Genomic DNA, 22,043 nt, shown 5'->3' with positions numbered 1-22,043 from the left:
GTAATATAGCGAAAAGAAATAAAAAAAGTTTAACCATGTGGTTTGTTAGTTTAAATAAATATCAAATATTGAGATAGTATAAATTCCAATCTGAAAAGTTGCAAATTATTCAATTTATACAATCAATATACAAACCTTAAAACATGTATTTGCCTTAATCATATTTTTTCCTAAAGTGTTCTTAATTTTTCTTGCTTGATTCACGTTTTCACAACATTTAGATCTCCCTTAATAAAGGCCAGTGGTAAAACAAAAAAAAAAACAAATAAATCTAGATAAAAAAAATGAATGATTATTTTTTACCCAAAAAACATGAATGGTTTTATTTCCATGTAACATATATCCAGATATTAAACATAAATCATTTTACATGTTATACAACTTATTGATAATAGCAATCCAAACTATTTTACAAAGATTTTCAGAAATTGGATATATACAGTTTATGGACATATTTTTTCTTTCCAGTTCTATACTAACGACCCATGCCATTAGCTTAATCTCGGTTAAGTTTAATCTCCAGTTCTCTTCTCCCCTTACGATTCAATTCTCTATTTTTCCTTAGAAGATCTAGAAAACGTTTGATCCTATCGCAACCACCAGAGAGAGTAAAGAGACGTTGGAGATTTTGCTCTAGCAAATCGTGGTCGCGTGAGTTTAAAAAGCTTTGACTAAGTTTCTGAAGTTGACTAGCAACTCCTTGTAGTATATCATTGTGGTGCTTTTGTAAGTGTTCAGACAAAGATCTGATCATAGAGTTATAATCCAATCGGTAAAGCCTTAGATTACGAGGTAGAGACTTGGAGAAACGTTTGTAAATCCTGGATCTCAGGTTCTTCTGAGGATAAGACTTGGAGCACAAGTCTGATGTGGTCAGAGTTATGATATCTGTATCTCTAGTGGCCTGAAAAGACACAAAATAGAAAAGATAAGATCAGATGATCAAGACAGGCTACCAAATCTCAAAATCTAAAGATACATAATTACATTGATATGTGTTATTTTGGATATTTGAGTTATTCAATCAATGATTTAAAAACTTAAGTTAGAATCTTGTGTTTTAAGTCAAATCATATTCAGATACAAGTTGAAACAATATGTTATTCGATTAATTAATTTTTAACTGAAGGTGAAATTTTATTTATAGATGTTTGAAAATGTGTTAAAAATGAATTATATAGATGTTTTATAATTTGACATACCGACACAGCATCGTTGTCAGATTGGAACTCCTTATTTTCTTTGGCCTCGTTGTATTCTTCATATGGGATTAACCGAATACATTTGTTTTCTGCAATGAGTACTTCACAAACATCAGGCAATGTCGATACCATTTCTACCATTGTCTTGCTCTTAATCTCATTCTTTGAAAGGTCCAGAGGATCTTCTTCTATGACAATATTTCCAAAGGCACACCTTGTGAACAGCTCCAGAGCTTCTTCATCGTTTAGACCTTTAAGCTCATAAAACACACTCACCTGGCATTCTTTAAGAATTTGTTCATTTTGGGAGGTTATGATGATCAAGCTTCCTGGACCAAACTTGTCAAATCCACCAAGAAACGACTTTGCATCCGGAGCATTTCGCACATCGTCCAGAGCAATAAGAACCCTTTTCTTGCGGTTGATCGGCTCTGAATCAATACAGTTTTGGTCAAACTCCTCCATTGGAATCTCACTCAAGTAGTCAGGATCTAAAGGATCAAGTCTCTTCCCGTTATATTTTGTGTCAAAATCTTTGATGAGGCAAGAAGCATCATAACCACCAGACATATGGCGAAAGAGGGCTATAGCCAAAGTCGTCTTGCCAATACCAGGCTTACCAAAAATGCCTAGAGTTCGGACGCCCCATGGTTGCTTGCAAAGCAAGTTTTCTATCTCCTTTTGCCTTCTGTGGATCCCAATCTCAGCCGTTGGATAGAGCTTCTCACACACATCCCTGGCGATCTCTTTCGTAAATTCGTATTCACTGCAAAAAGAAAAATACCCATATATATGATTCCTCGGAGCTACGTTTAAATAGTAAAGACGTACCCATCTTCTACGTATTTATTTAAAACTTGGGTTAGGGCGGATAAGCTACTAATATAATTGATCATTTGAAAATTTAAGTTCTTCTCAGTTCAAAGGAAACATTAACTTTCAATTTCTTTTGTTATTCTTACCGGTCAAGCTTGTTTCACCTTTTCATGAAAATATAACTGTTTTATATTTTTCTTCCAAAATTGTTTGTTGTACTTTGGTTAATTATGCATGAACGAAGTTTTTATGTGTTGCTATGTTTGAAGACCAAGTAAATCATCTTCTCTAAATAATTGATTATAAATTTTACAATAAATGTCACTGATTAAATTTAGAATATATCTCTCCTTTTTTTATCAAAAGAATATATCTCTTTTATTGACTTTCTTATATATAATTAATTTGTATTTTATCTCTTTTACTATAATTTGTTATTAATAAAAAAATATTTAATTTCTATTTAATAGATTTTATATATAGAACATTAGTTAAGGAAAATATTATAACCTTCGTTCTTCATTATATATGTGACCTGGTAATACTGCTGATGAGTCTAGTAAAACCTGATCGAGCATTGCATTCTGCCTCGCCGATAATATCGTGACTTTATAGAGCACTGGAACCACCACAAGGTCTTTCTTAGGGAGTTGATTCACAAGATTTTCAGGCGCAGAGAACGTGTCCTCCTTGGAGAAAACAACAACAAGAATCTTAATTCGATCAGCCAACCGATCACTTTGATCATCGAGCTGATAGATCCCATGGTGGTTGAAAGTAGCTTTGAGGTAGTTGATGAAGAAGGAAATTGATTGGTCGTTGTTGTCAAAACTGATATAAACGCAGTGATTTGCTTTGTCGTTGTTGTTGTTGACGTCGGTGTCCATATATTTGTCAGTGATATCAAATGCAAAAATATTTTATCTACTTGTGTACTGGAAAACGTTTCATTATTTGCAACCCGTTTTTGGTTGGAAATGGAATGGATCAACTGCATCCTGGTTATCTATAGCCTTTGTCGAACAGTTATATAAACTTAATTTTTATTCTAAAAACCAAACAACATGTAAATTTACAGCAATTATATATTTAGGGTCAATTGCTTGTTAGCGTTTGAAGCTTCTCAAATATAAAAGGTAAGGAGGGGAAATTTCGCGGAAGTTTCCTATTTGAAAGGTGACCGTTTCTAAGTGGTTAACGTAGTTGTCTTTTCGTCTACCCAACCTCAGTTCTAACAGTGTTTTTTTTTTTTAGGTTTTAAAATATGCACTAGATCTCCACCGCGCAGATTTTTGTTTTCATTTATTTTTATATAAATATTTTGTTTTCAATTCTAAATTGGTATATATTATAATATATATCGTCTATCAATTTTTAAAACATAGCAAATTTATGGTATATTTTTTTCATTGTTTCAAACTTTCACATGTATTTGTATGTTCTTCTATATATATATTCGGATTATTATTTCATTATTAAAATTGTAACTATATATATAAAGATTAGTAAAATATTGTTTTATTGTCATATTCAAAGATATTGTAACATTTCACAGATTTATAAAGTTTTTTTAAAATTTAAACTTTTCGGTTCATAGATTTATATTATCGAGTAAATAATTAATCATTTAGTTTTTGTTTAATTTTAAAATAAAATATATAGTTTAAAATTTGTTTTCATTGGTTTAAGATAGTAAAGATTAATCATTGTTAGATAATATGATTTTTTTTTATTTAAAAAAAATATTTATAATTTTAAAAGTTAACATCGACAAATATTTAAATATTTAACATATGGAGGTATAGTATTACAACATAAATTATATCTAGTTAATTTATACTATCTATAAATCAATTGGATCATCTATTGTTTAAATTCAATTATTGATAGCCCAATAAAAATTTATGGTAGGCCCAAAATTTTAAATGATAACATTAGATATTAAATGTAACATGACTTTCTAGGAATAGGTCCATTAGGTTCATTTTTAAAAAAATCACACATGAATCAAAGTTGTGACTTCTGTTTTCGTATATAAGATATCAGTTTTTGGTCAGTTCACCGATCCAAACCGGTCTATTTCGGATAATCATTCTGGTTAAATGTTAAGCCCTTATAATTTTTTTCTCATTTTATATGTTTGTTTCTTGCATTCATTAATTATATACATCTTTTTAAATTGCTTATTCAAATGATTGAAAACTAAATAACTAATTTATCGTAACAAAAAATGATTTAAGTTAGTTAGGTAACATGAAAACTTAATACAAATAGATATTATTTAGAATTATATATGTATACAATGTTTTATTTGAACACCAAGTAAAAAGTATTATCCGAACAACTAATTAAAATTTTAAATATAAATAATATTTTTTAATTTAGAGTACATGAATTTTACATTAACTTTATTAGATATTGACAATTTACTATATTCTTTTCTTAAATATAATTAATTTATTTATCGGGTATTTTATTTTTTAAATGTAATCTCTTATAAATTAAATTATTAAAAATATACTATTAGTATACAAAATTTATTAAATTTGTGATTTTAGAAAATTATGTAAAAAAGTTCTGGTTTATGATAAAAATGACAAATTATATTTCTGATTCTTTTAAAATTTATTACATATATACATATATAAAACTAAATTATATACGGTGACTGCTGTTACTGGTTTGATTGCGGGTACCACTTATATTTTAATTCATTTATAAACCACATATGTATCCATTAAAAGAAGTTAAATAATTTATAAAAATATAATGCTTTTTCACACCGTTTGAAATATAGGTGCTCTATAAGTTCTCAACATTAATTATAAAACTTATTTGACGTCAATTTATTAACTTTCACATTTTATTTTTTAAATATATTTGATGTCAACTTACACCAAAAATAATCTTGCATATATAATTATTAATTATATTCTTTTAAGAATAAAAATAATCTAAGAATAAGAATCTAATATGAAAGTTTTATAAAGTTTAAATGAATGCAATATTTGCTTATAAAAAATATAAATAATATAATTCATTAATTTAATTAATTTATATTAAAAAAATAAAAAATGTTAGAATCAGTAAATTGACGTCAAATAAGTTTTATAATAAACAACTGATCAAATAAGTATATATCATAAAATTAATCAAATGAATTACATAAATTTTATTAATAGTTAATAAGAAACATATTAAAATAATTAAAAAATTAAATTAAATAATATCTTATATAAATTTCATATTTAATATAAATAAAATAAAATAATTATAAAGTTTTCAAATACACTAAAATAAAAATGTTAAAACCATGCAAAATAAACTAATATGTACCTAGCTACAGGAAGTATATGTTATGCATGACAACATCTTTCAACTTAATGATGTTATGTAGTTAACATCACGAGTTTAATTTTATTCATCTAAAAACTGTAGATGTCAGGGACAGTTTAAATATCTCGTCATACTTAATGAAAATTGAAGTTAGACTGAGGAAAAAATTAGAAGAAGAATCGACCAAAGCGTCAAGAAATCGATTTATTATATTGCATGATATTATACTACATATCTCTTATATATCAATCCCAACATTACAATATATTTTCGTAGCCACGTGTCATCACCATGATGATTCTTAGAATCCTTAAAAAAATAAGTTGGTTCATACAAATATATATTATATTTTTTATTAAAATAACTATCAAATTGATTAGTAGTGTACAAAATAATATTCTCAATTTTCTCCTTAAATAAAAGCTATAGGATTACGTAATATGATTAACATATATATGACAATTAATGATTATAAATAATACATATTAGATAACACTTTGATTCCTATCTACTTTTTGTTTAATTTTATATTATTAAAAGAAATTAAAAAATCACATTAAGCATATAATAAAAATATTTATATTTGTTTCTTATATGTTATATGTTGAATTTTTTAAAGCGACTCTAAATTATTGAAAATGGTAAAAGTCCCACATTGAAAATTTGTGATCAATGGTTTAACTTTTTTTTTTCAAACAAGATACAAGTGATCATAAATCGTATGCATATGAAATCTCATTAATAGATATTCATATTATATATATATATATATATATTAATATAATATAATATAATTTAAATTAAATTATATACTATATAAAATATGTCAATTTCAAAATTTGAATTGAAAAATTATTGAGATCTTAACATTTTAATTTTGAACTTTGTATTAATAAACCTCACATTAAAAGTTTTGTGATTAACAATTTAAATTGTTGTTACTGTAAATATACAAATGTTAATAAAATCAAATGAGTAGGAAGTGTCATAATAAATATTTATATTAAACTATACAATATATATATATATGTAAATATCACTAAAGTTTAATTATACCATATAAAGTAAATAAAATGATTATTTTGATTTATTTACCAAAAACATGATTGTAAACAAAAAAAAAGTTATGATTTTGATTTATGTGCTTACTCTAATGTAAAAACTTTTATGTATACAAATTATTTTTTAAATATGTGGTAATATGTTATTTGATCCCGACAATCTCAGAAATACAATTCTTCAAATCTAAGTGTTTTTAATATTGGAATCACTATATATATATATATATTATTTCATTTACATTAAATAGTTTATTCTTAATTATTATTCCTAAAAAGATTTTAATAAAATATCATGACAAAATTTCAATCAGCTCATTTTGAGTTTGTTCGAAGAATGAGAGATTTGATAATTCGTATAATATTTGTTTCTCCCTAATACCCTATCTAGCTATTATGCATTTTTATCGGTATACTTTTATGAAATTCACTGAATTCACAAAAGAAGTTAAAAAGAAAGAAACAAAAGTCATATCAGTGAAACAGAAACGAGAACGAAAGCACAACTTTATAGAAGTAGGAAATAAAATCACTTATGGAGAGTCAATAGTAAACAAATCGAGAGGATAAAACCTAATCCTCTTTTGCCATTTTACAATCGATGTTACCTATCTGGTTTTTGTGATTTGTGTCAGCCGCAAAAATTAATTTTTTTTGTGCATATGAAGTTTTAAAAATAATAAAAATGAACCGTAATACGTTAACTCTTCAACAACGATGATACATTTAAGAGACCAACATTTGTATTCGTCATTTTACGATCGCTAAAAACTGTAGTGTTGCAAAATATTCAAATCATTTAGTGAACGAACATTAATATATCTATATATATATATATAAATATGTTCGCCTCACTCCTGCTTTGCCACGTGGAAAATCGATGCCTGACAGGCCAACACGTGTCCCAGCTGTATTAAACGCAGCACTTCATTTAATCTGAGAATTTGTTGGGCTTTTATCGTTAGGGGAATATCTATAGTGTTTTGGACTACTACTTTCTGATTATGTATGCGGCCCGTCGACCCAACCTCGATAACCCTAAATCTAATGAAGCAAAGAAACGTAGGTCATCTCTCTCCTTCTTTCTGCGGCGCTTGGAAACGTTGAGCTTCTTCCAAATCTCTGAAACGTAGGTCGTCTCTCTCCTTCTCATTTAACATATTTATAATACTTATGATTTTTAATGCCACAGTAAAAAAGTAATTTATTTATTAACTCCATTAAAAATATTAACAGTTAGCCATTAAACTAAATTATTTTAACAAAACAATTAAACAACCACAAAATGAAAGCTCACAGAGTTGTTATAATATATATTAGCCGACCATTTTTTTTCTAATTGAAACTATACTCATACATAAAAAACTACACCAGTATTATATAATATTCAACTTTTTTCAGATTAGATGTCGTTCTAATTTTTTCACACTAATTAAGAAAAAATGTTAAATGTTCCGTTTACCCCTATTTAGTTATTTAAAACTTATTGATTCTTTTCTACTATTATGTAAGGATTAAACAAAATTAACACATATTAATTCGAAAGCATACAACCTCACTCACGCCACATCTAATTTTTCATGCGGTTGATCTGTGGTAATCATTTCCTCGCACAGATCATTTTGTAAACCAAACAACACGAACACATATTAGTTCCAAAGCAAATCTAAGACACTACCAATAAGAGCTAAAACATATTTTCTCAATGCCCAAACATCTTAACAACCATAAACATCATTATACATTTTTTCAAATCCTAACATAAAACACATGCAAAGAAAATATACAATAATATAAACATATACATCATACATAAATTATATCCCTGATCCTAGTATAGATATATATTCTTGTAAGCTTCTCTGTATAAAACATGCACATTAGAAAAGGGAAATTCTCGGAAAACCCTTGAAGTTAGCTTTGACTCTTACGTTTTAACTCAAGTCTCGAAGACTTTCTACTATTTCAACAAACATTCAAATTGTGTGTTTCTAATAAACATTTTAATTGAAAGTCAACTATTGTCTTCCCATTGTCTCTTTATGCCACCACATCAAATGAAATAATTCCATAGACAAATAAAACTTTATAGCCGTAACAAGGACAGAACAACACACTATATACCATAAACAAATACTCAAATTGTTGGTTATAAATTGATACGACTTGTGTGGAAAAAATGCATTTTGGTGACTATCGAAGATACGCAATTGACACGTTGAATAGTTCTTCTTCTTCATTTTAATGTTGAATGGTTCATAAAAGAGTACAACTAAACTTAAAAATAATTTGATGGTTGTCATTTGTTTAGTCAGATCATATTCCTGGAAACTTCAATTCATATTCACGGTATAAAGATTTGCTCCTATGGTAATACTTAGTCAAATATATTTTCTAGATTTAGCTCATCTCTCCACACTAGGTACCAAGCGAGACCAAGTCTGAAAAAACTGCTTGTAACTTTCGATACAAAGTGAAATGGGTAAAATTTAATAATGTTCCAAAAAGTGAAATTTAATATTCATGAGGCGCCGATAGCGGTGAATATCGACACCTCGATTCATTTAAAGAAAAACTAAATGCAACCCATTTTTCAAGATAATATCAGGTCATATTTCAGCAAATGAACACACTGCTGGTCTGACTTAAAAAACAGCAGTAGCATCTCAAATATTACGATTTGAGAATATACGCTAGATGGATGGTTCTTAAAGCTCTACATTGATCTTTAGTGGATATACATAGGTTTGAAAAGATAGTTCTAGATAAACACAATTTATGGGTACAAAAAATCAAAGACAGAAATAATCCATTTTGTATTCGGAGTTAGAAACACTAAGCTGGACAATGGAAAGCATGTTGCATTATTCGACATGTCAACACTTTATGACTGATTGCAAAGACTGATTGCAAAGACTTGATAGCGATGATAAAAAAACCTCATGCATGGCGACTTTCTCGATGGAGTTGGAAGAAATACATAACAGAGATCACATGATGATTGCAGGATCAACAAAAAAAACTTTCAGCCTCCATAGAGTTAAACACTTCTGACCAACAAACAAGATGGGCCCACGATCCTAGAGAGAGATCGCCGTGGGCACACATGAGGGACATATAAGAATGTTGCAAGTGGTATTAAAACTGGTAAACCATCTAGAGAATTAGATTACATACTGTTTTCATCAGTGGGTCTCCCACGGCTGTTTTCTTGTCCCATGGACCCATCCCCCAGCCAATGAATAGTGTATTAATTTTTAAAGGCTAAGGAAATTTTTTTACTGACCATGCAATCATCACATGATATTTTTTGTGCTTTTATATTTCTCAATAAAACATTTATATTTCTACTAATTCAATTCAATCACGTTATTTTTTAAGATAAGTGACCAAAATGATAAGTGCCTTTAAAGACATAGGTAAACAAGTTAATTTTCTAAAAAATTAAAAATATATTACCTTATATCCGACTATGCTTTTGGCTTCACTATCAGAGTATCGTGAACAATTTTTTGATAAATATCTATATTCTACTAATTCAAATTATTCACGTTTAATTCTGAAGTTTTTTTTAAATAAATGGCCAAAATGATAAATATCTTTAGAAAAGTGACCAAAATGGTAAATAATTTTAGAGACGTAGATAGTCAAATTAATTTGTATAAATCCTTTAACATATACCATCATATATAATAAATGAGGATGTTACAGTTTTAAGATTAAATTCATGGAAAGGAAAAAGAAAATATCGCTTTCAGTTTTATCGATACACACCAAATTATTAAGTACAGTATTTGAGTTTTGTTACTGAAAATAATAAGGAAGCAACAAAAGCAAAGTATTGGGTTTGAGAATCCTCCTGAATTCAATAAGAAAATCAAATGCTTTTCATCCTAGAGCACAGAACACATCAAGTCAATAATTTTACTTTTGTAGACTAACAAATTTTATTTATCTATCGAATATAAATCATACTATATAAGAATAAATTTAAAGGTAGTCTACTTAATCCAGTTCTGACCAATAAATCATGTGGTGTTCAACCAAAGACTTTCCAATATCAAAGCTAGATGTACAATTATCATGCATTAAGATCAGAAACATACAGATGGTTAACTCAATAAAATTAAATTGGCACTCCATTAATTAAACCTATCTACCAAACAATGAAAACAGCATTTCAAAATCCCCCATAATCCAACAAAAAATTACACAATCATGAATAAAGAAATCATGGTGGTAAAAAAAATCAAAATTCCATAAACTACAAAGGATTTACAATCTTCGCAAAAGATGAGATATTTTCCCATATAAAAAAGCCGCGAAAATGGTCAATCTGCCCTCAATAAAAAATTGGTGGATCAGCTCCCTAGTAGTCGTCTGGGTTGATGGAGTGATCGATAATATTTTTGTGGCAGTTTACAAAGATGGTGATCGACAAGGTAATCAACTTAAATAGAAATTTTGAACCAAATTAATTTACGATCTAGCCAGATATCTGGGATTGTAGTTCTATGTTCTAATATAGAATTGTGTATTTTCTTGTTCTGATTTGGTTGAAACCTAAGTGCATGGAAACTTGGTTGATAGTTCATTTTGTGTTTCGAAAACAATTTCGATCGAAACCGCTTGAAAACGCATTAGAAACATTTTCTTAAAAGTCTCATTCTGAAAATGCCATAAGAACTTGTGTTTCTATTTCTTAGACTTGTGATTCTGTTTTAGAAATGGGAAAAAGTTATTTGATTTTAAAATAACCTGTAAATAATTAAAAAAATATATGATATATTACTTATTTTGATAATTTTGTCAAAAAGATAACTTGTACTCTTTTATAAAAATAGGTTTATAAAATCTACAAAGAAAACCAATACACTTTTGTTACTCGGCTTTCTAGAGAAAATGAATTGAATTCACATGTTCATGTCATATATATATATATAGAGATTGTTAAAACGTTTGCATTCCTTTAAATAAAGTAGCGTTTTATGTTTTAAAATGGTTCGTTTATGCGTATCCATTTCCGATTCCACACAATTTAAGATGGAAACTGTTTCTAAATGAATCACTTTCCACTCGTTCCTCCAAATTATATTGAGATATTCAAATAAACAAGTAAAAGGACAAAAATAAATTCTTATATATCTGATACCCACGAGTATTCATAAACATCACTCATCGGTTAAATATGCTCTATCCGAAATTGATCCCAACTGTTCTATTTTGGGTCAGATCCGGTTCGGTATTCGGTTCCAGTTAAAAAGTCGCGGGCCTATATATAACAAAGTGAAAAGTCAAACAGGACTTGTCTGGGTCAATTGACATATTAATATATATATGCAAATGATGTTATCGTTTTAATTTTGAAAAATTCAACGAAAATGAAGTAAGATTAAACTTATATATGTTCAGTTTGCAGTCATTGATACATTTATATGCTTTTACCATATCAACTAGGTTAAGATCCGCGCAATTGCGCGGGATGAACGTTAGATATTAAAATAATTTGTATATATTATTATTTATTTGTGTTTATTTAAGTATCATGTATGTAATTAAATTAGAGTAATCATATAAATTAAAACAATACATCTTGTTTATTTACGATATTTTTTGGAAAATAAATCAAAACAATTATTTTATTTATTTTATATGGTATATAACTAAATTTCAATGATATGAATATATATATACATTATATTTTGGTATAGATATTTATTATTGAGACATACTCATATGATAAACATAAAATTTCTAATGTGTGAATTTTTCAATGCAAATTTCAAAATTAAAATATTAAGGTTTCGATATTTCTTCAATACAAATTTAGAAATTAACATATTTATGTATTTTTATATGTTATATAGTTTAATTTTAAACTATGTTAATATATAATATGAATGTCTATTAAATGAGACTCATATTCATATTCATACGATTTATGATCATTTATATCTTTTTATTACAAAAAAGTTAAACCATTGATCACAAAATTTTAGTGTGAGACATTTAGCGTTTTTAGTAATTTATAGTAGTTTTAAAATTCAAAATATACCATATAATTTTTTTTAATTATATGGTTAATGTGATTGTTTAGTGTCTTTTAATAATTTAGGATTAAACAAAAAAAAAGGCTAAGATACAATTTTTTTTTATCAAATATTTATTATTCATAATCATTAATTGTCATATATACGTTAATCATATTAGGTAATTTAGTAGCTTTTATTTAAAGAAAATGCAAGAATATTCTTTTGTACATCATTTATTAATTTAATAGTTAGTTTAAAAAAATATAATATAGGTTAAGATTGAGCAACATATTTTTCTAATAATTCTGAATTTTATTCTCATGGTGATACGTGGCTACAAAACAATGTTGTAATGTTTTTCAATTAATATACAATAGATTGTTCAGGCTAAGAACCTCTCCAATGAGGAGATTTCATCGAATGTTTAGAGGGAAAAAAAAAATCAAAGAGCAAGAGAGATGTTGACGAGAGGCTCTCAAAAGACAAACAAACTCCATGAGAACTTCCCTTGCCAATTAGCTTTTAACGAACTCCATGAGAGTAGCGTATGATTTTTTTCTTCTTTGATCGTAATTATATCACAACGGCGAAATATAAATCTTACGTTTAGGAACCATTATAATCTAAAAACTCTCTACACAATTTCCTGAGGGTCAGTTATGGGATTTAAATCTGAACATACACATGCTAATTGAAAATTGTTCGTTCAAGTTCTTTTTTAAGTTCATCAACAATTAAGAAGGCCTTCAAAAGTAAACATAATCCATTTATGTTTATATTGGCTAGGTGATCTGTTCGTTGATTCAAATCCTAACTATTTTTATCATCTAGTTGGTCATTAAAATTTTAAGCCTCTAAAGAAACAGTATTCCTAATAAAATAACGCGGTCTATATTTAGCCTTTTTGAATATATGGTTAATTTTAAGCATCTCGCTTGATAAAATAATGACCAGTATAGTATTAGTACCATGACTTTTATTCATATATTTTGTAATCTCGACGATTAACGCGGTCAGCTAACCTATATTTAAGAGGACGTCATTTGCTTCTCCAATCAATTAATTACAGACCAAAAAGACAAAGAAAAGAAAAAAAAGAGATGATGGCATCCTCATCTCGAAACGTCAAACCACAAGTGTTCATCAATTTCCGAGGAGCAGACCTGCGTAGAAACTTTGCCCCCTATCTCCATGACGTCTTGCACAGAAATGGGATCAATGCTTTTATAGACAATGACTTGCAAGTAGGTGAGAATCTTACGAATCTTTTTGAAAAGATTGAGGAGTCCACGGTGGCGGTGGCGATCTTATCGAGTAAGTACACGGAGTCAGATTGGTGTTTGAAAGAGCTGGTGAAGATAAAAGAGTGCGTAGATCGACGCACTCTCTGGGTTATTCCAGTATTCTATAAGTTAAAGACATCCACTGTGAAGGATCTTGAGGGAAGTTTTGGTTTTCAGCTATGGGAGCTGTGGAGAAAAGAAAATCATTGTAATCGAGACGACCGAATCCTTAAATGGGATGCAGCTTTGCAGGACGTTAGCGGCAGGAAGGCGTTAAGATTTTTAGAAGACAGGTAACCAAAACTGAACTTTGCAGGACGTTACGTATATGACTTATATTTTGTTCAACATAATATATTCTGAACTTTTATTGGGAAAATATTATTGCTCTATTTCTCTCCAACTTTTTTTATTTATTATTTATTTTTAATGTAAAATTTTATGTAAGAACGCAACGTTGGAGTAGCTCTAAGGAACTAGGTTTTTATTTTTGACGTGAAGATAACCCTGAGATTATTATTTAGGATCTAGCCATTTAGGTTTTGAGTATGGTGTTATATGGAACTGCAGTACTTTTTTTTGTAACTGAATATAGAACTGTAGTTTAGCTTTTAGGATTAAAAGTTACTAGATTTTGGACTCGACCTTTATTAGCTTTGTTGATTTATGATTTTTTATTTATTTATTGAGAAAGCTATGATTTAGATATTAAAAAGTAGAAACATGCAAGTTAGTAATATGAACCACAGTCGAGTGATATGTCGGGCTTTGAAAGGTGGGTAAGTCATCTATTTGTGTGGCTAGACAATATGGTATTTAATTCTCAGTACGAACAATGAGATTCGTTGGGGTTCCACCCACAGAATACCCCGGATTATAAAAAAAAAAGTTGGTGATCTGAGTCGTTTTGAAAAAATAAAACATATCGAAACTAGGGATCTCTCGAAACTATCATACTGATTTATTTATTCTTTATAAATTGTTTTCAAAAGGGCAGTGTATTGTATTACATGGCACAATGAAGTAAATATTTATCATCTGCTATTAGATTAATTTGAAATTAATGTTTCTCAAACACATATTTTAAAGTGTTCTAGTAAGAAAAAACTAACTAAAATCGATTAGAAAAAAATTTCTCAACTAAAATATAATATTAAAAAAGTCCTTAAGCTACTTTGATGATTTAAATTCTCGGTTACTGTATCTTTAAATCAGAATGTGGTTTTGAAAAGTAATGATCTGTTAATATTTTAACCCACCATTCTACAATTATTAAAGTAACATGACCATTATTAAATGAAAACCATGTGTTTGAGGTATCAAAAATAATACTACCTCCCGAAAGTTACATGTTTTAGAATTTTTTTCTTGTTCCACAAAGATAGATTTTCTATATTGTTAAGGTACTTTTTATACTTTTGAGTAACATTAATTGAGAATATTTGAATTGATTAAATTTTATTGGTGGAAAGTTATTGGAAAGTGTATAAAAAAGTAAAATATAAATTAAATTATAAACATTTATTAAATTTTTAATAAGCATGCATACTTTAGAAAATCTTACTTTTAGGAACAGAGGGAGTATATGTTTTAAAACATGTTCAAACAAAATAAATAATTTGAATCAAGACCCAAAAAGTCCCTAAACTGAAAGTTGAGATTTTTCTTTTAAACCAAACCAATTAGAAAAAAAATATTGTAAAACATGTCATTAGTTAGTGAGAGACTTGAAATTAATCAAATTAAAGCTAATAGTGTTTATAAAATTAAAGTTGAATATTTGAGCAATTACTACTTATCTGAACTTACTTGTTACTTGTTTCATATACTTTGAAGCATACGATTTTAATTAATAACTTTCATCTAAATTTTAATGACACTGTAAACTGAGGGGTTAGACCATCAGTTACCAATTATTTGAGAGAGTTTTACATTAGGTTTTTAGTTAAAGGTTTTTATCTGTATCATATTTAATTGAGCAGTATTTTCATTAAATATTGTTTTTAATATATAATTGTGTCATCTACAAAAACTTAAAGTAAATTTTTAATTGATTATTATTTATTTTAGAAATTGCTTGAAATACCTTAAGTTGACTACCAATTTTCAAAATACCTTCAATCAAAATATTATAATATTTGGATTCAGAATTTAGAGACTATTGTTTACTATTTAGTATTTAAGGGGTGGGTTAAGTTTATAAACTTTCATTAATGATTATTAAACATTTAGAAATGGTTTAAGAAGGTTAGTTTTGTTTTTTTCATCACAAATTTTAGATATTTATGAAATAATTATCATTTATAGGTAAGTTTGAAAAGTTGTATCAAATTTGTGGTAAAGTTAGAATTCTCTCTTTTTAATCGTCTTTGGTTTTTGTTTTATGAAAAAAATACTTTTAAAATTTAGCACAAATAATTATATGTAGGAAAATTAGAGTAATGGAAAATGAATTTACAAAAAATCGCTTAATTTTGTATTTAATTGTTCTCGATTATTTTGAAAAGGGTGGTGTGGTATATTTCAATGGTTTATCATATAAAGTTGTTATTTTATGTTATTATTTGTCTTCTGAAGTATTCTTTAAACCAGGAAAAATGAATCTATATATTTAACTAAAAATTATTTAGAGCACCTTGAAATTATGAAGAGCAAAAAAGTTTCCTAAAATTCCAATAACAATATATTTGAAAGTAGTTCTAAATCACAGTTCAGTCACTATGACGTTGCTAACATTGTTGTTACATGAGCCTCATTGGGCTTCCCTCTCTGTTCCTCTGCAGTGTTGAAGCGACTTTCGTGGATACAATAGCAATACATATTCAGAATTTCCTAAGCAAAGATAAACAGCTGAGAGAAGAAAACCTTAAACCCCAAGGAAAAGGAGGAGAAAACCTTAAGCATGAGGAAGGCTCTAACATGGCATCAAGCAGTATCAAGCCAGGAGAACAATGCCTGAAGCAATTGGAAGAAAAGCTGGATGTTGACTGTAATGACGACAAAACTCGTTTACTTGGAGTCGTTGGGATGGCTTGAAATGGCAAAACTATCATGCCCGAGTAATAACTCGAGTTTTAAACCTTATAATTCCTATTACAAGTGCACAACGAATAATTGTAGTATTTAAAAGTAAAATCCATAGAAACTAAAGTTGCAATATACATGTTTAAGAATGTAGTTAAAGTCGAGAATAGTTAACTTAACACCATCATATTTTCATTAAAATGAATTGAATTTCATCATTTCATTAGACCAACGACAAAAAAACTGTAAATCAGACAAATCGACGATTTTTCCTAGAAAAGTCGTAAAAACGTGTAAGTCATAAAATGTCCAGAACAACCTAAAACACGATAAAATCCAACTTATGACTTGAAATGAAAACCAGCCCATATTAAAAAGACGGACTAATCGGCTTGGGTGAAGAAAAATGGAAAAAGACAGATGAATGTAAAGTTTACAAGATAAACATGAATCTCGAGAAAATAAAGAAGGATCTCCACAAAATTTAAACCAAATCAAGATAGAAAAGGAAAGGCGACCGGCCTTGGAGGCTATATAAAGGGATCTAGGCAGAGCGGAAGAGACACATAAAATTTCTCAGAGAAACTCAACACTTATAGAATTTTAGGCTTATTTACGTTTTAGTTATCAATCTGCGACTTAACTAGGTTTAAGGTTTGGTGTTTAGAACTAGAGAACTCGCTCACAAATCTTTCTGCCGCAGATTTGCAATCTGTTGTAACATCGCTATGCTCTTTCATGAATTCAGAAATAATAGTATATATCTTTCGCTCTCAATTTTGTTATTGCTTTCCTTGTCTTTTTCAAATATCACTTGATCACTTGTTGTTAGCTTCACAGAGACCCGATCCTCAGAGAAGGCGTAAAAGTTTTCTCACAGTTCGAATACGAACTCGACAATGCAAATTTTGGTTCCGACAAAAGTCGATCCAACTTTCAAACCATTCAAACAAAAAGACAAAAGTTGGGACCAAAAGGCGCATGCGTGGTCAATGACAAAGTCGAAAGGCTCCTGAAAGTTGGGACGATCAAATAGGTCAAAACCTGGATTGGCTTCCCAATCTCGTTGTGCTTAAAAATAAAAATGGAAATTTGTGAGTTTGCGTGGACTTTACCGATCTCAACAAAGCAAGTCTCAAAGAAAGCTTTCCACTGCATCACATCGATTGACTGGTCAAAGTAATGGTAGGAAACAAGCTCATATCTTTTAAGGACACTTTCTCCAGGTACAATCGAATCATGATGAATCTAGACGATCGTGAAAAAAACAATTTATTACAGACCGCAGCACATAATGTTACAAAGTGATGCCCTTCGGTCTCAAGAATGTCGGCACCCGACTCTTGAACCGAATGTGCTCCGAACAGCTCATGAAAATCAAGGAAGTGTATATCGATGATACGCTTATGAAATCCCTTGAGGAAAAAGAACATGTCGCACACTTGCAAGAATTTTTCGAGAGACTGAACCTACATAATATGAAATTGAACAAGCAAAATGTCGATTCACAGTGGCATTGGGAGAACTCCTTGGTTACCTAATCATGTGCCGGCGAATTGAAGCAAACCCGAAACAAATTGATGCAATAATTAAAATTGCTCTGCCAAAAACGAAACGAGAAGTGCAAAGGTTGACAGGGCGCGTCGTGGCACTCAACGGTTTCATCTCAAGGTCCAAAGATAAATGTTTTCCTTTATATGAAACTTTCAGAGGAAATAAGAAGTTCGAATGGTCCGAAGAATGTGAGAAAGTTTTCAAACAGCTGAAACATTACTTGACAACTCCCACAGTACTCGTGAAACCTATCGAAGGAGAACTTTGTTCCTCTACATCGTGGTATCCTCAACGTTTGTGAGTCGTTCTCATCAAAGAAGAACGCAGCGAGCAAAAACCAATTTTATGTCATAAAAAACTTGACAGAGAAAAGTGATACCCACTAATGAAAAAGCTAGCACTTGTCGGCTCGAAAACTGAGAATGTATTTCCAGTCGCACGCAATCGTAATCCTCACCACCTTCCCATTGCGGATATTTTCGCATAGCCCCAGCCAATGAGGAAGACTAGAAAAATGGGTGGTCTAATTAATCGAATAAATCATCAAATATCGAACAAGGACATGCACCAAGTCGCAAGTACTCGCCGATTTTCTAGTAGAACTCCCAAAGGAGGGAGCAACAGAACAAGGATCAAAATCAAACTGGATCCTCCTTTTCGACGAATCTTCGTCCAAGCAAGGTTTGAGAATAGGGATTCTCCTTACTATGCCCACCGGAGAAGTGCTGGAACAATCATTCTGATTGACTTTCCAGGCCTCCAATAATGAAGCAGAATAAGAGGCACTTATTGCGGGACTACATCTAGCCAACCGTCTCAAGATAAAAAACATACATACTTACTGTGACTTCAGCTTGTCGCAAACCAAGTCAGTGGAGAATATGATGCGAGAGATGAAAGGATGGATTCATATCTAAAAATAGTCCACAGTCTCGTCAAAGATTTTGACCAATTAGCCCTCATACAAATCACCCGAGAGAAAACGTGGCCGGCGCTTTGGCAGCTCTAGCATCCAGCTCAGATCTGGGTCTCAAAATAGTAATCCCCGTCAAATTAATCAAGCATCCTAACATAGAGCCTCCTTGTGTCGCAAACCATATCCACTCTTAAGACGATGATGTGAGATCGATTTTCCCTCAGAGGAAAATTTGGTGCCACCCAAATTCGGTTTCAACAAACCATGGTGCAAAGCCATTCACGCATACATCACCAACAAAGAACTTACAACCGAGAAATGGTCGGCCTGAAAGATCATAACCCAAGACATCAGGTGCGTCATGATGGACAGAAAAATCTACAAATGAAGATTCTCCAGACCACTCATGTTGTGCGTCCAGGGAAACAAGGTGAAGAGGATAATGGACGAAATCAACAACATATCTTGCAGAAGTCATAATGTTGGAAGTTTTCGCAATAAAAATAATCGTCACGATACTATTGGCCAACCAAGGTTAAAGATTGAGAGAAATTCTCATGAAAGTGCGAAAAATGCGAGAGACACACACCAAGGATCCATCAGGTAGACGAGATTCTGTTGTAAATATCGGCACCATATACATTTATGCACTGTTCGATTGATATCGTAGGGCCTTTACGCAAATCAAAACAAAAAAGGTTCATGTTGGTCTTAACATATTTCTTCTCGAAATGAGTCAAATCGGATTCTTACGCTAACATTGTATATGAGCAAGTCAAAAAAGCTGAACGGAAAACATTATATGTATTTGGTAGACATGGATCCCATAAAAAATTGTAACAAATGGGTATCTCGATGTCATGTCTAACTGATTTTTTAAATGAATTAAACAATTTTTTGTTAACCAGTTTGAATTCTTGTCACAAATGAAACAATTTAATTCAAACCTGTGAATATTATTGTTAACACGTAAAATAAATGATGTCAAATTATCATAATAATTAAAATTAATGAAGTTAGGAAAAGTAGAAAAAAATGTAATAAAACACTTTAAATAGGTAAGATATTTTGGGTAATATAAAGGTATTTTTACCTTTTTGCCGAGAACCCAAGCATTGTAAATAGTCACTCCCAGCACGAATTAAACATACGTGACGGAAGTTACAGCCGCAATCTCCTTGCCACTATAGCTGACTCGTTCTGGTTAAACTGTTGTAGATAAAAAATTTATAGTGATTAAACCCACCCCAAAAGGCCTCATATCTAGGAAACCCCGAAGGATTTATTTGGAGAGGTATAGTATCACCGCGACGACAAGGTATCGAATTTGCGACCTCTGGAAATCGTCTGTGAGAATCACAAGGAACCACTAGGCCACCTTAATATCTCAATTGGTAAGTTGTGTTTTGTACTTCTATAATAAATGATGTAGAATTATTTGGAAAGGATAATAAATGAACTAGTTAAAAGAGAATGAATAAGATATAAGAAATTACTTAATAAAAAAATGTAAGTATTGTTTTGTATTTCAGTTTTAATAGAATATTAGAACTTGACCCGCACGCCCTTGCGGGTTTGATTTTTACATTTTTATAAATTTTGTAGTGACATATTTAAGCATATAGGTCATTTAGATACTTTTAACTTCATAGAAATTTATCCCGGATCCAAAAGAATCCAAATCGAACCATGCCCAAAAATTTATAATACCCGAACATAGTTTAATTTTAAAATCCAAAAACTCGATTACCGTAAAAATTGATCTGTATCTAAACTTATACTGAATCCCAATGTATAAATGATTATGTAAACAAATTGGTAAATATTAGGAAAAATCAGGTTTAAGTACTAATTGTACATCAATTTTAATAGTTTAGATAAGTAGTAACATTGAAGCCACGTTAAAAAAAAAAATTTTGCATGGTTTCATCCCGTTGAAGTTTCTTTTCCTTTGGCAAACACGTGTGAGAGGATACCATATTTCCAACAATTCCTATTAAATTGATGACAGATAATACATCAAATTAGTTATTTTGTAATTAACAAAAACTTAGTTTCCATCATCTCTACTAAAATGCTTATAAGGGAACTCTGGGACAACCCTTTGTACCTGTCAATCCAATTTTAGATATTAAATATCATCAAACATGAAAATGTTATAATAAATTGTAAAATTTAAATGCTTTATCTAAAGATAACAAAAATTGAAAGTAGCCCTGAATACAACAAGGATAACTGAAGCGGAGATTGGATTTTATGCTACCCATTTCTGATAATACACTTACTTTCTCTGGGGGTTGGTTCCGAGATTATGTGCTAGGTTTACCAAGTAACCATCGTTCTCCAACCATTAGATTAACATGTAATACCGTCACACCCGTATTTTCCAAAATAAATAATAAAAATAATAATCTTGAAATCATCATTTATTAATTTTCATAACTCGTCTCCAAACTCCATAAATTTAATAAATAGCCATAAATCCAAATAACTTAACAAAATTCCGAAAATATCGATAAAAGCATAAAAACCGCAAGTCTAAAAAAGAAAGAAATAAAACTCCCGAAGCACCAGTCGATACCAATCACTATTGCTCGTTAGTAGTATCACCTGAAAGGAGGAAGGAAAGGAGGAGTGAGTAACAGGGGAGTTACTCCGTGAGGTATGGGATGCTAAACACGCAAACCACTGACTTGAGTAAATAGAACTCCCACTATGGAACTTTAGCTCTAACATGAACAAACAATACGGCTAAAGCATCACACAAACACAACACAAACAATGCGATGATAGCATATAGCTAGTTCATACACCCCGCATCT

The 22,043-nt window shown here is 30.0% G+C and overlaps 2 protein-coding genes across 2 annotated transcripts; one reads left to right on the top strand and one right to left on the bottom strand.

Annotated features, from left to right (window-relative positions):
* Window positions 1-279: 279 nt before the first annotated feature.
* On the bottom strand, window positions 280-3,101 carry LOC106449858 (probable disease resistance protein At4g19520). Its single transcript, XM_013891538.3, has 3 exons — window positions 2,529-3,101; window positions 1,203-1,968; window positions 280-904 (listed from the first exon to the last, which is right to left on the bottom strand). The coding sequence occupies exons 1-3, from the start codon at window positions 2,903-2,905 to the stop codon at window positions 497-499; spliced, it is 1,551 nt and encodes a 516-aa protein (XP_013746992.1). The 5' UTR covers window positions 2,906-3,101; the 3' UTR covers window positions 280-496.
* Window positions 3,102-13,494: 10,393 nt separating this feature from the next.
* LOC106449860 (protein PHLOEM PROTEIN 2-LIKE A8) lies at window positions 13,495-16,921 on the top strand. The gene is made up of 2 exons (XM_013891539.3): window positions 13,495-14,020; window positions 16,511-16,921. The coding sequence occupies exons 1-2, from the start codon at window positions 13,545-13,547 to the stop codon at window positions 16,761-16,763; spliced, it is 729 nt and encodes a 242-aa protein (XP_013746993.1). The 5' UTR covers window positions 13,495-13,544; the 3' UTR covers window positions 16,764-16,921.
* Window positions 16,922-22,043: the final 5,122 nt, after the last annotated feature.

The sequence above is a fragment of the Brassica napus genome, chromosome C7 (assembly GCF_020379485.1).
Source record: "Brassica napus cultivar Da-Ae chromosome C7, Da-Ae, whole genome shotgun sequence".
Lineage (NCBI taxonomy): Eukaryota > Viridiplantae > Streptophyta > Magnoliopsida > Brassicales > Brassicaceae > Brassica > Brassica napus.
Note: the sequence above shows the minus strand (reverse complement) of the source record. Positions and strands in the feature narration are given on the sequence as shown.

What these genes read in the sequence shown, in the direction of transcription:
- LOC106449858 (XM_013891538.3), bottom strand. Translation starts at nt 2,905, where the DNA reads ATGGACACCGACGTCAACAACAACAACGACAAAGCAAATCACTGCGTT. An exon ending in ATATATAATGAAGAACGAAG is followed by an intron (nt 1,969 to 2,528) that starts GTTATAATATTT and finishes TTCTTTTTGCAG; the next exon opens with TGAATACGAATTTACGAAAG. An exon ending in CTGACAACGATGCTGTGTCG is followed by an intron (nt 905 to 1,202) that starts GTATGTCAAATT and finishes GTGTCTTTTCAG; the next exon opens with GCCACTAGAGATACAGATAT.
- LOC106449860 (XM_013891539.3), top strand. Translation starts at nt 13,545, where the DNA reads ATGATGGCATCCTCATCTCGAAACGTCAAACCACAAGTGTTCATCAAT. An exon ending in TTAAGATTTTTAGAAGACAG is followed by an intron (nt 14,021 to 16,510) that starts GTAACCAAAACT and finishes GTTCCTCTGCAG; the next exon opens with TGTTGAAGCGACTTTCGTGG.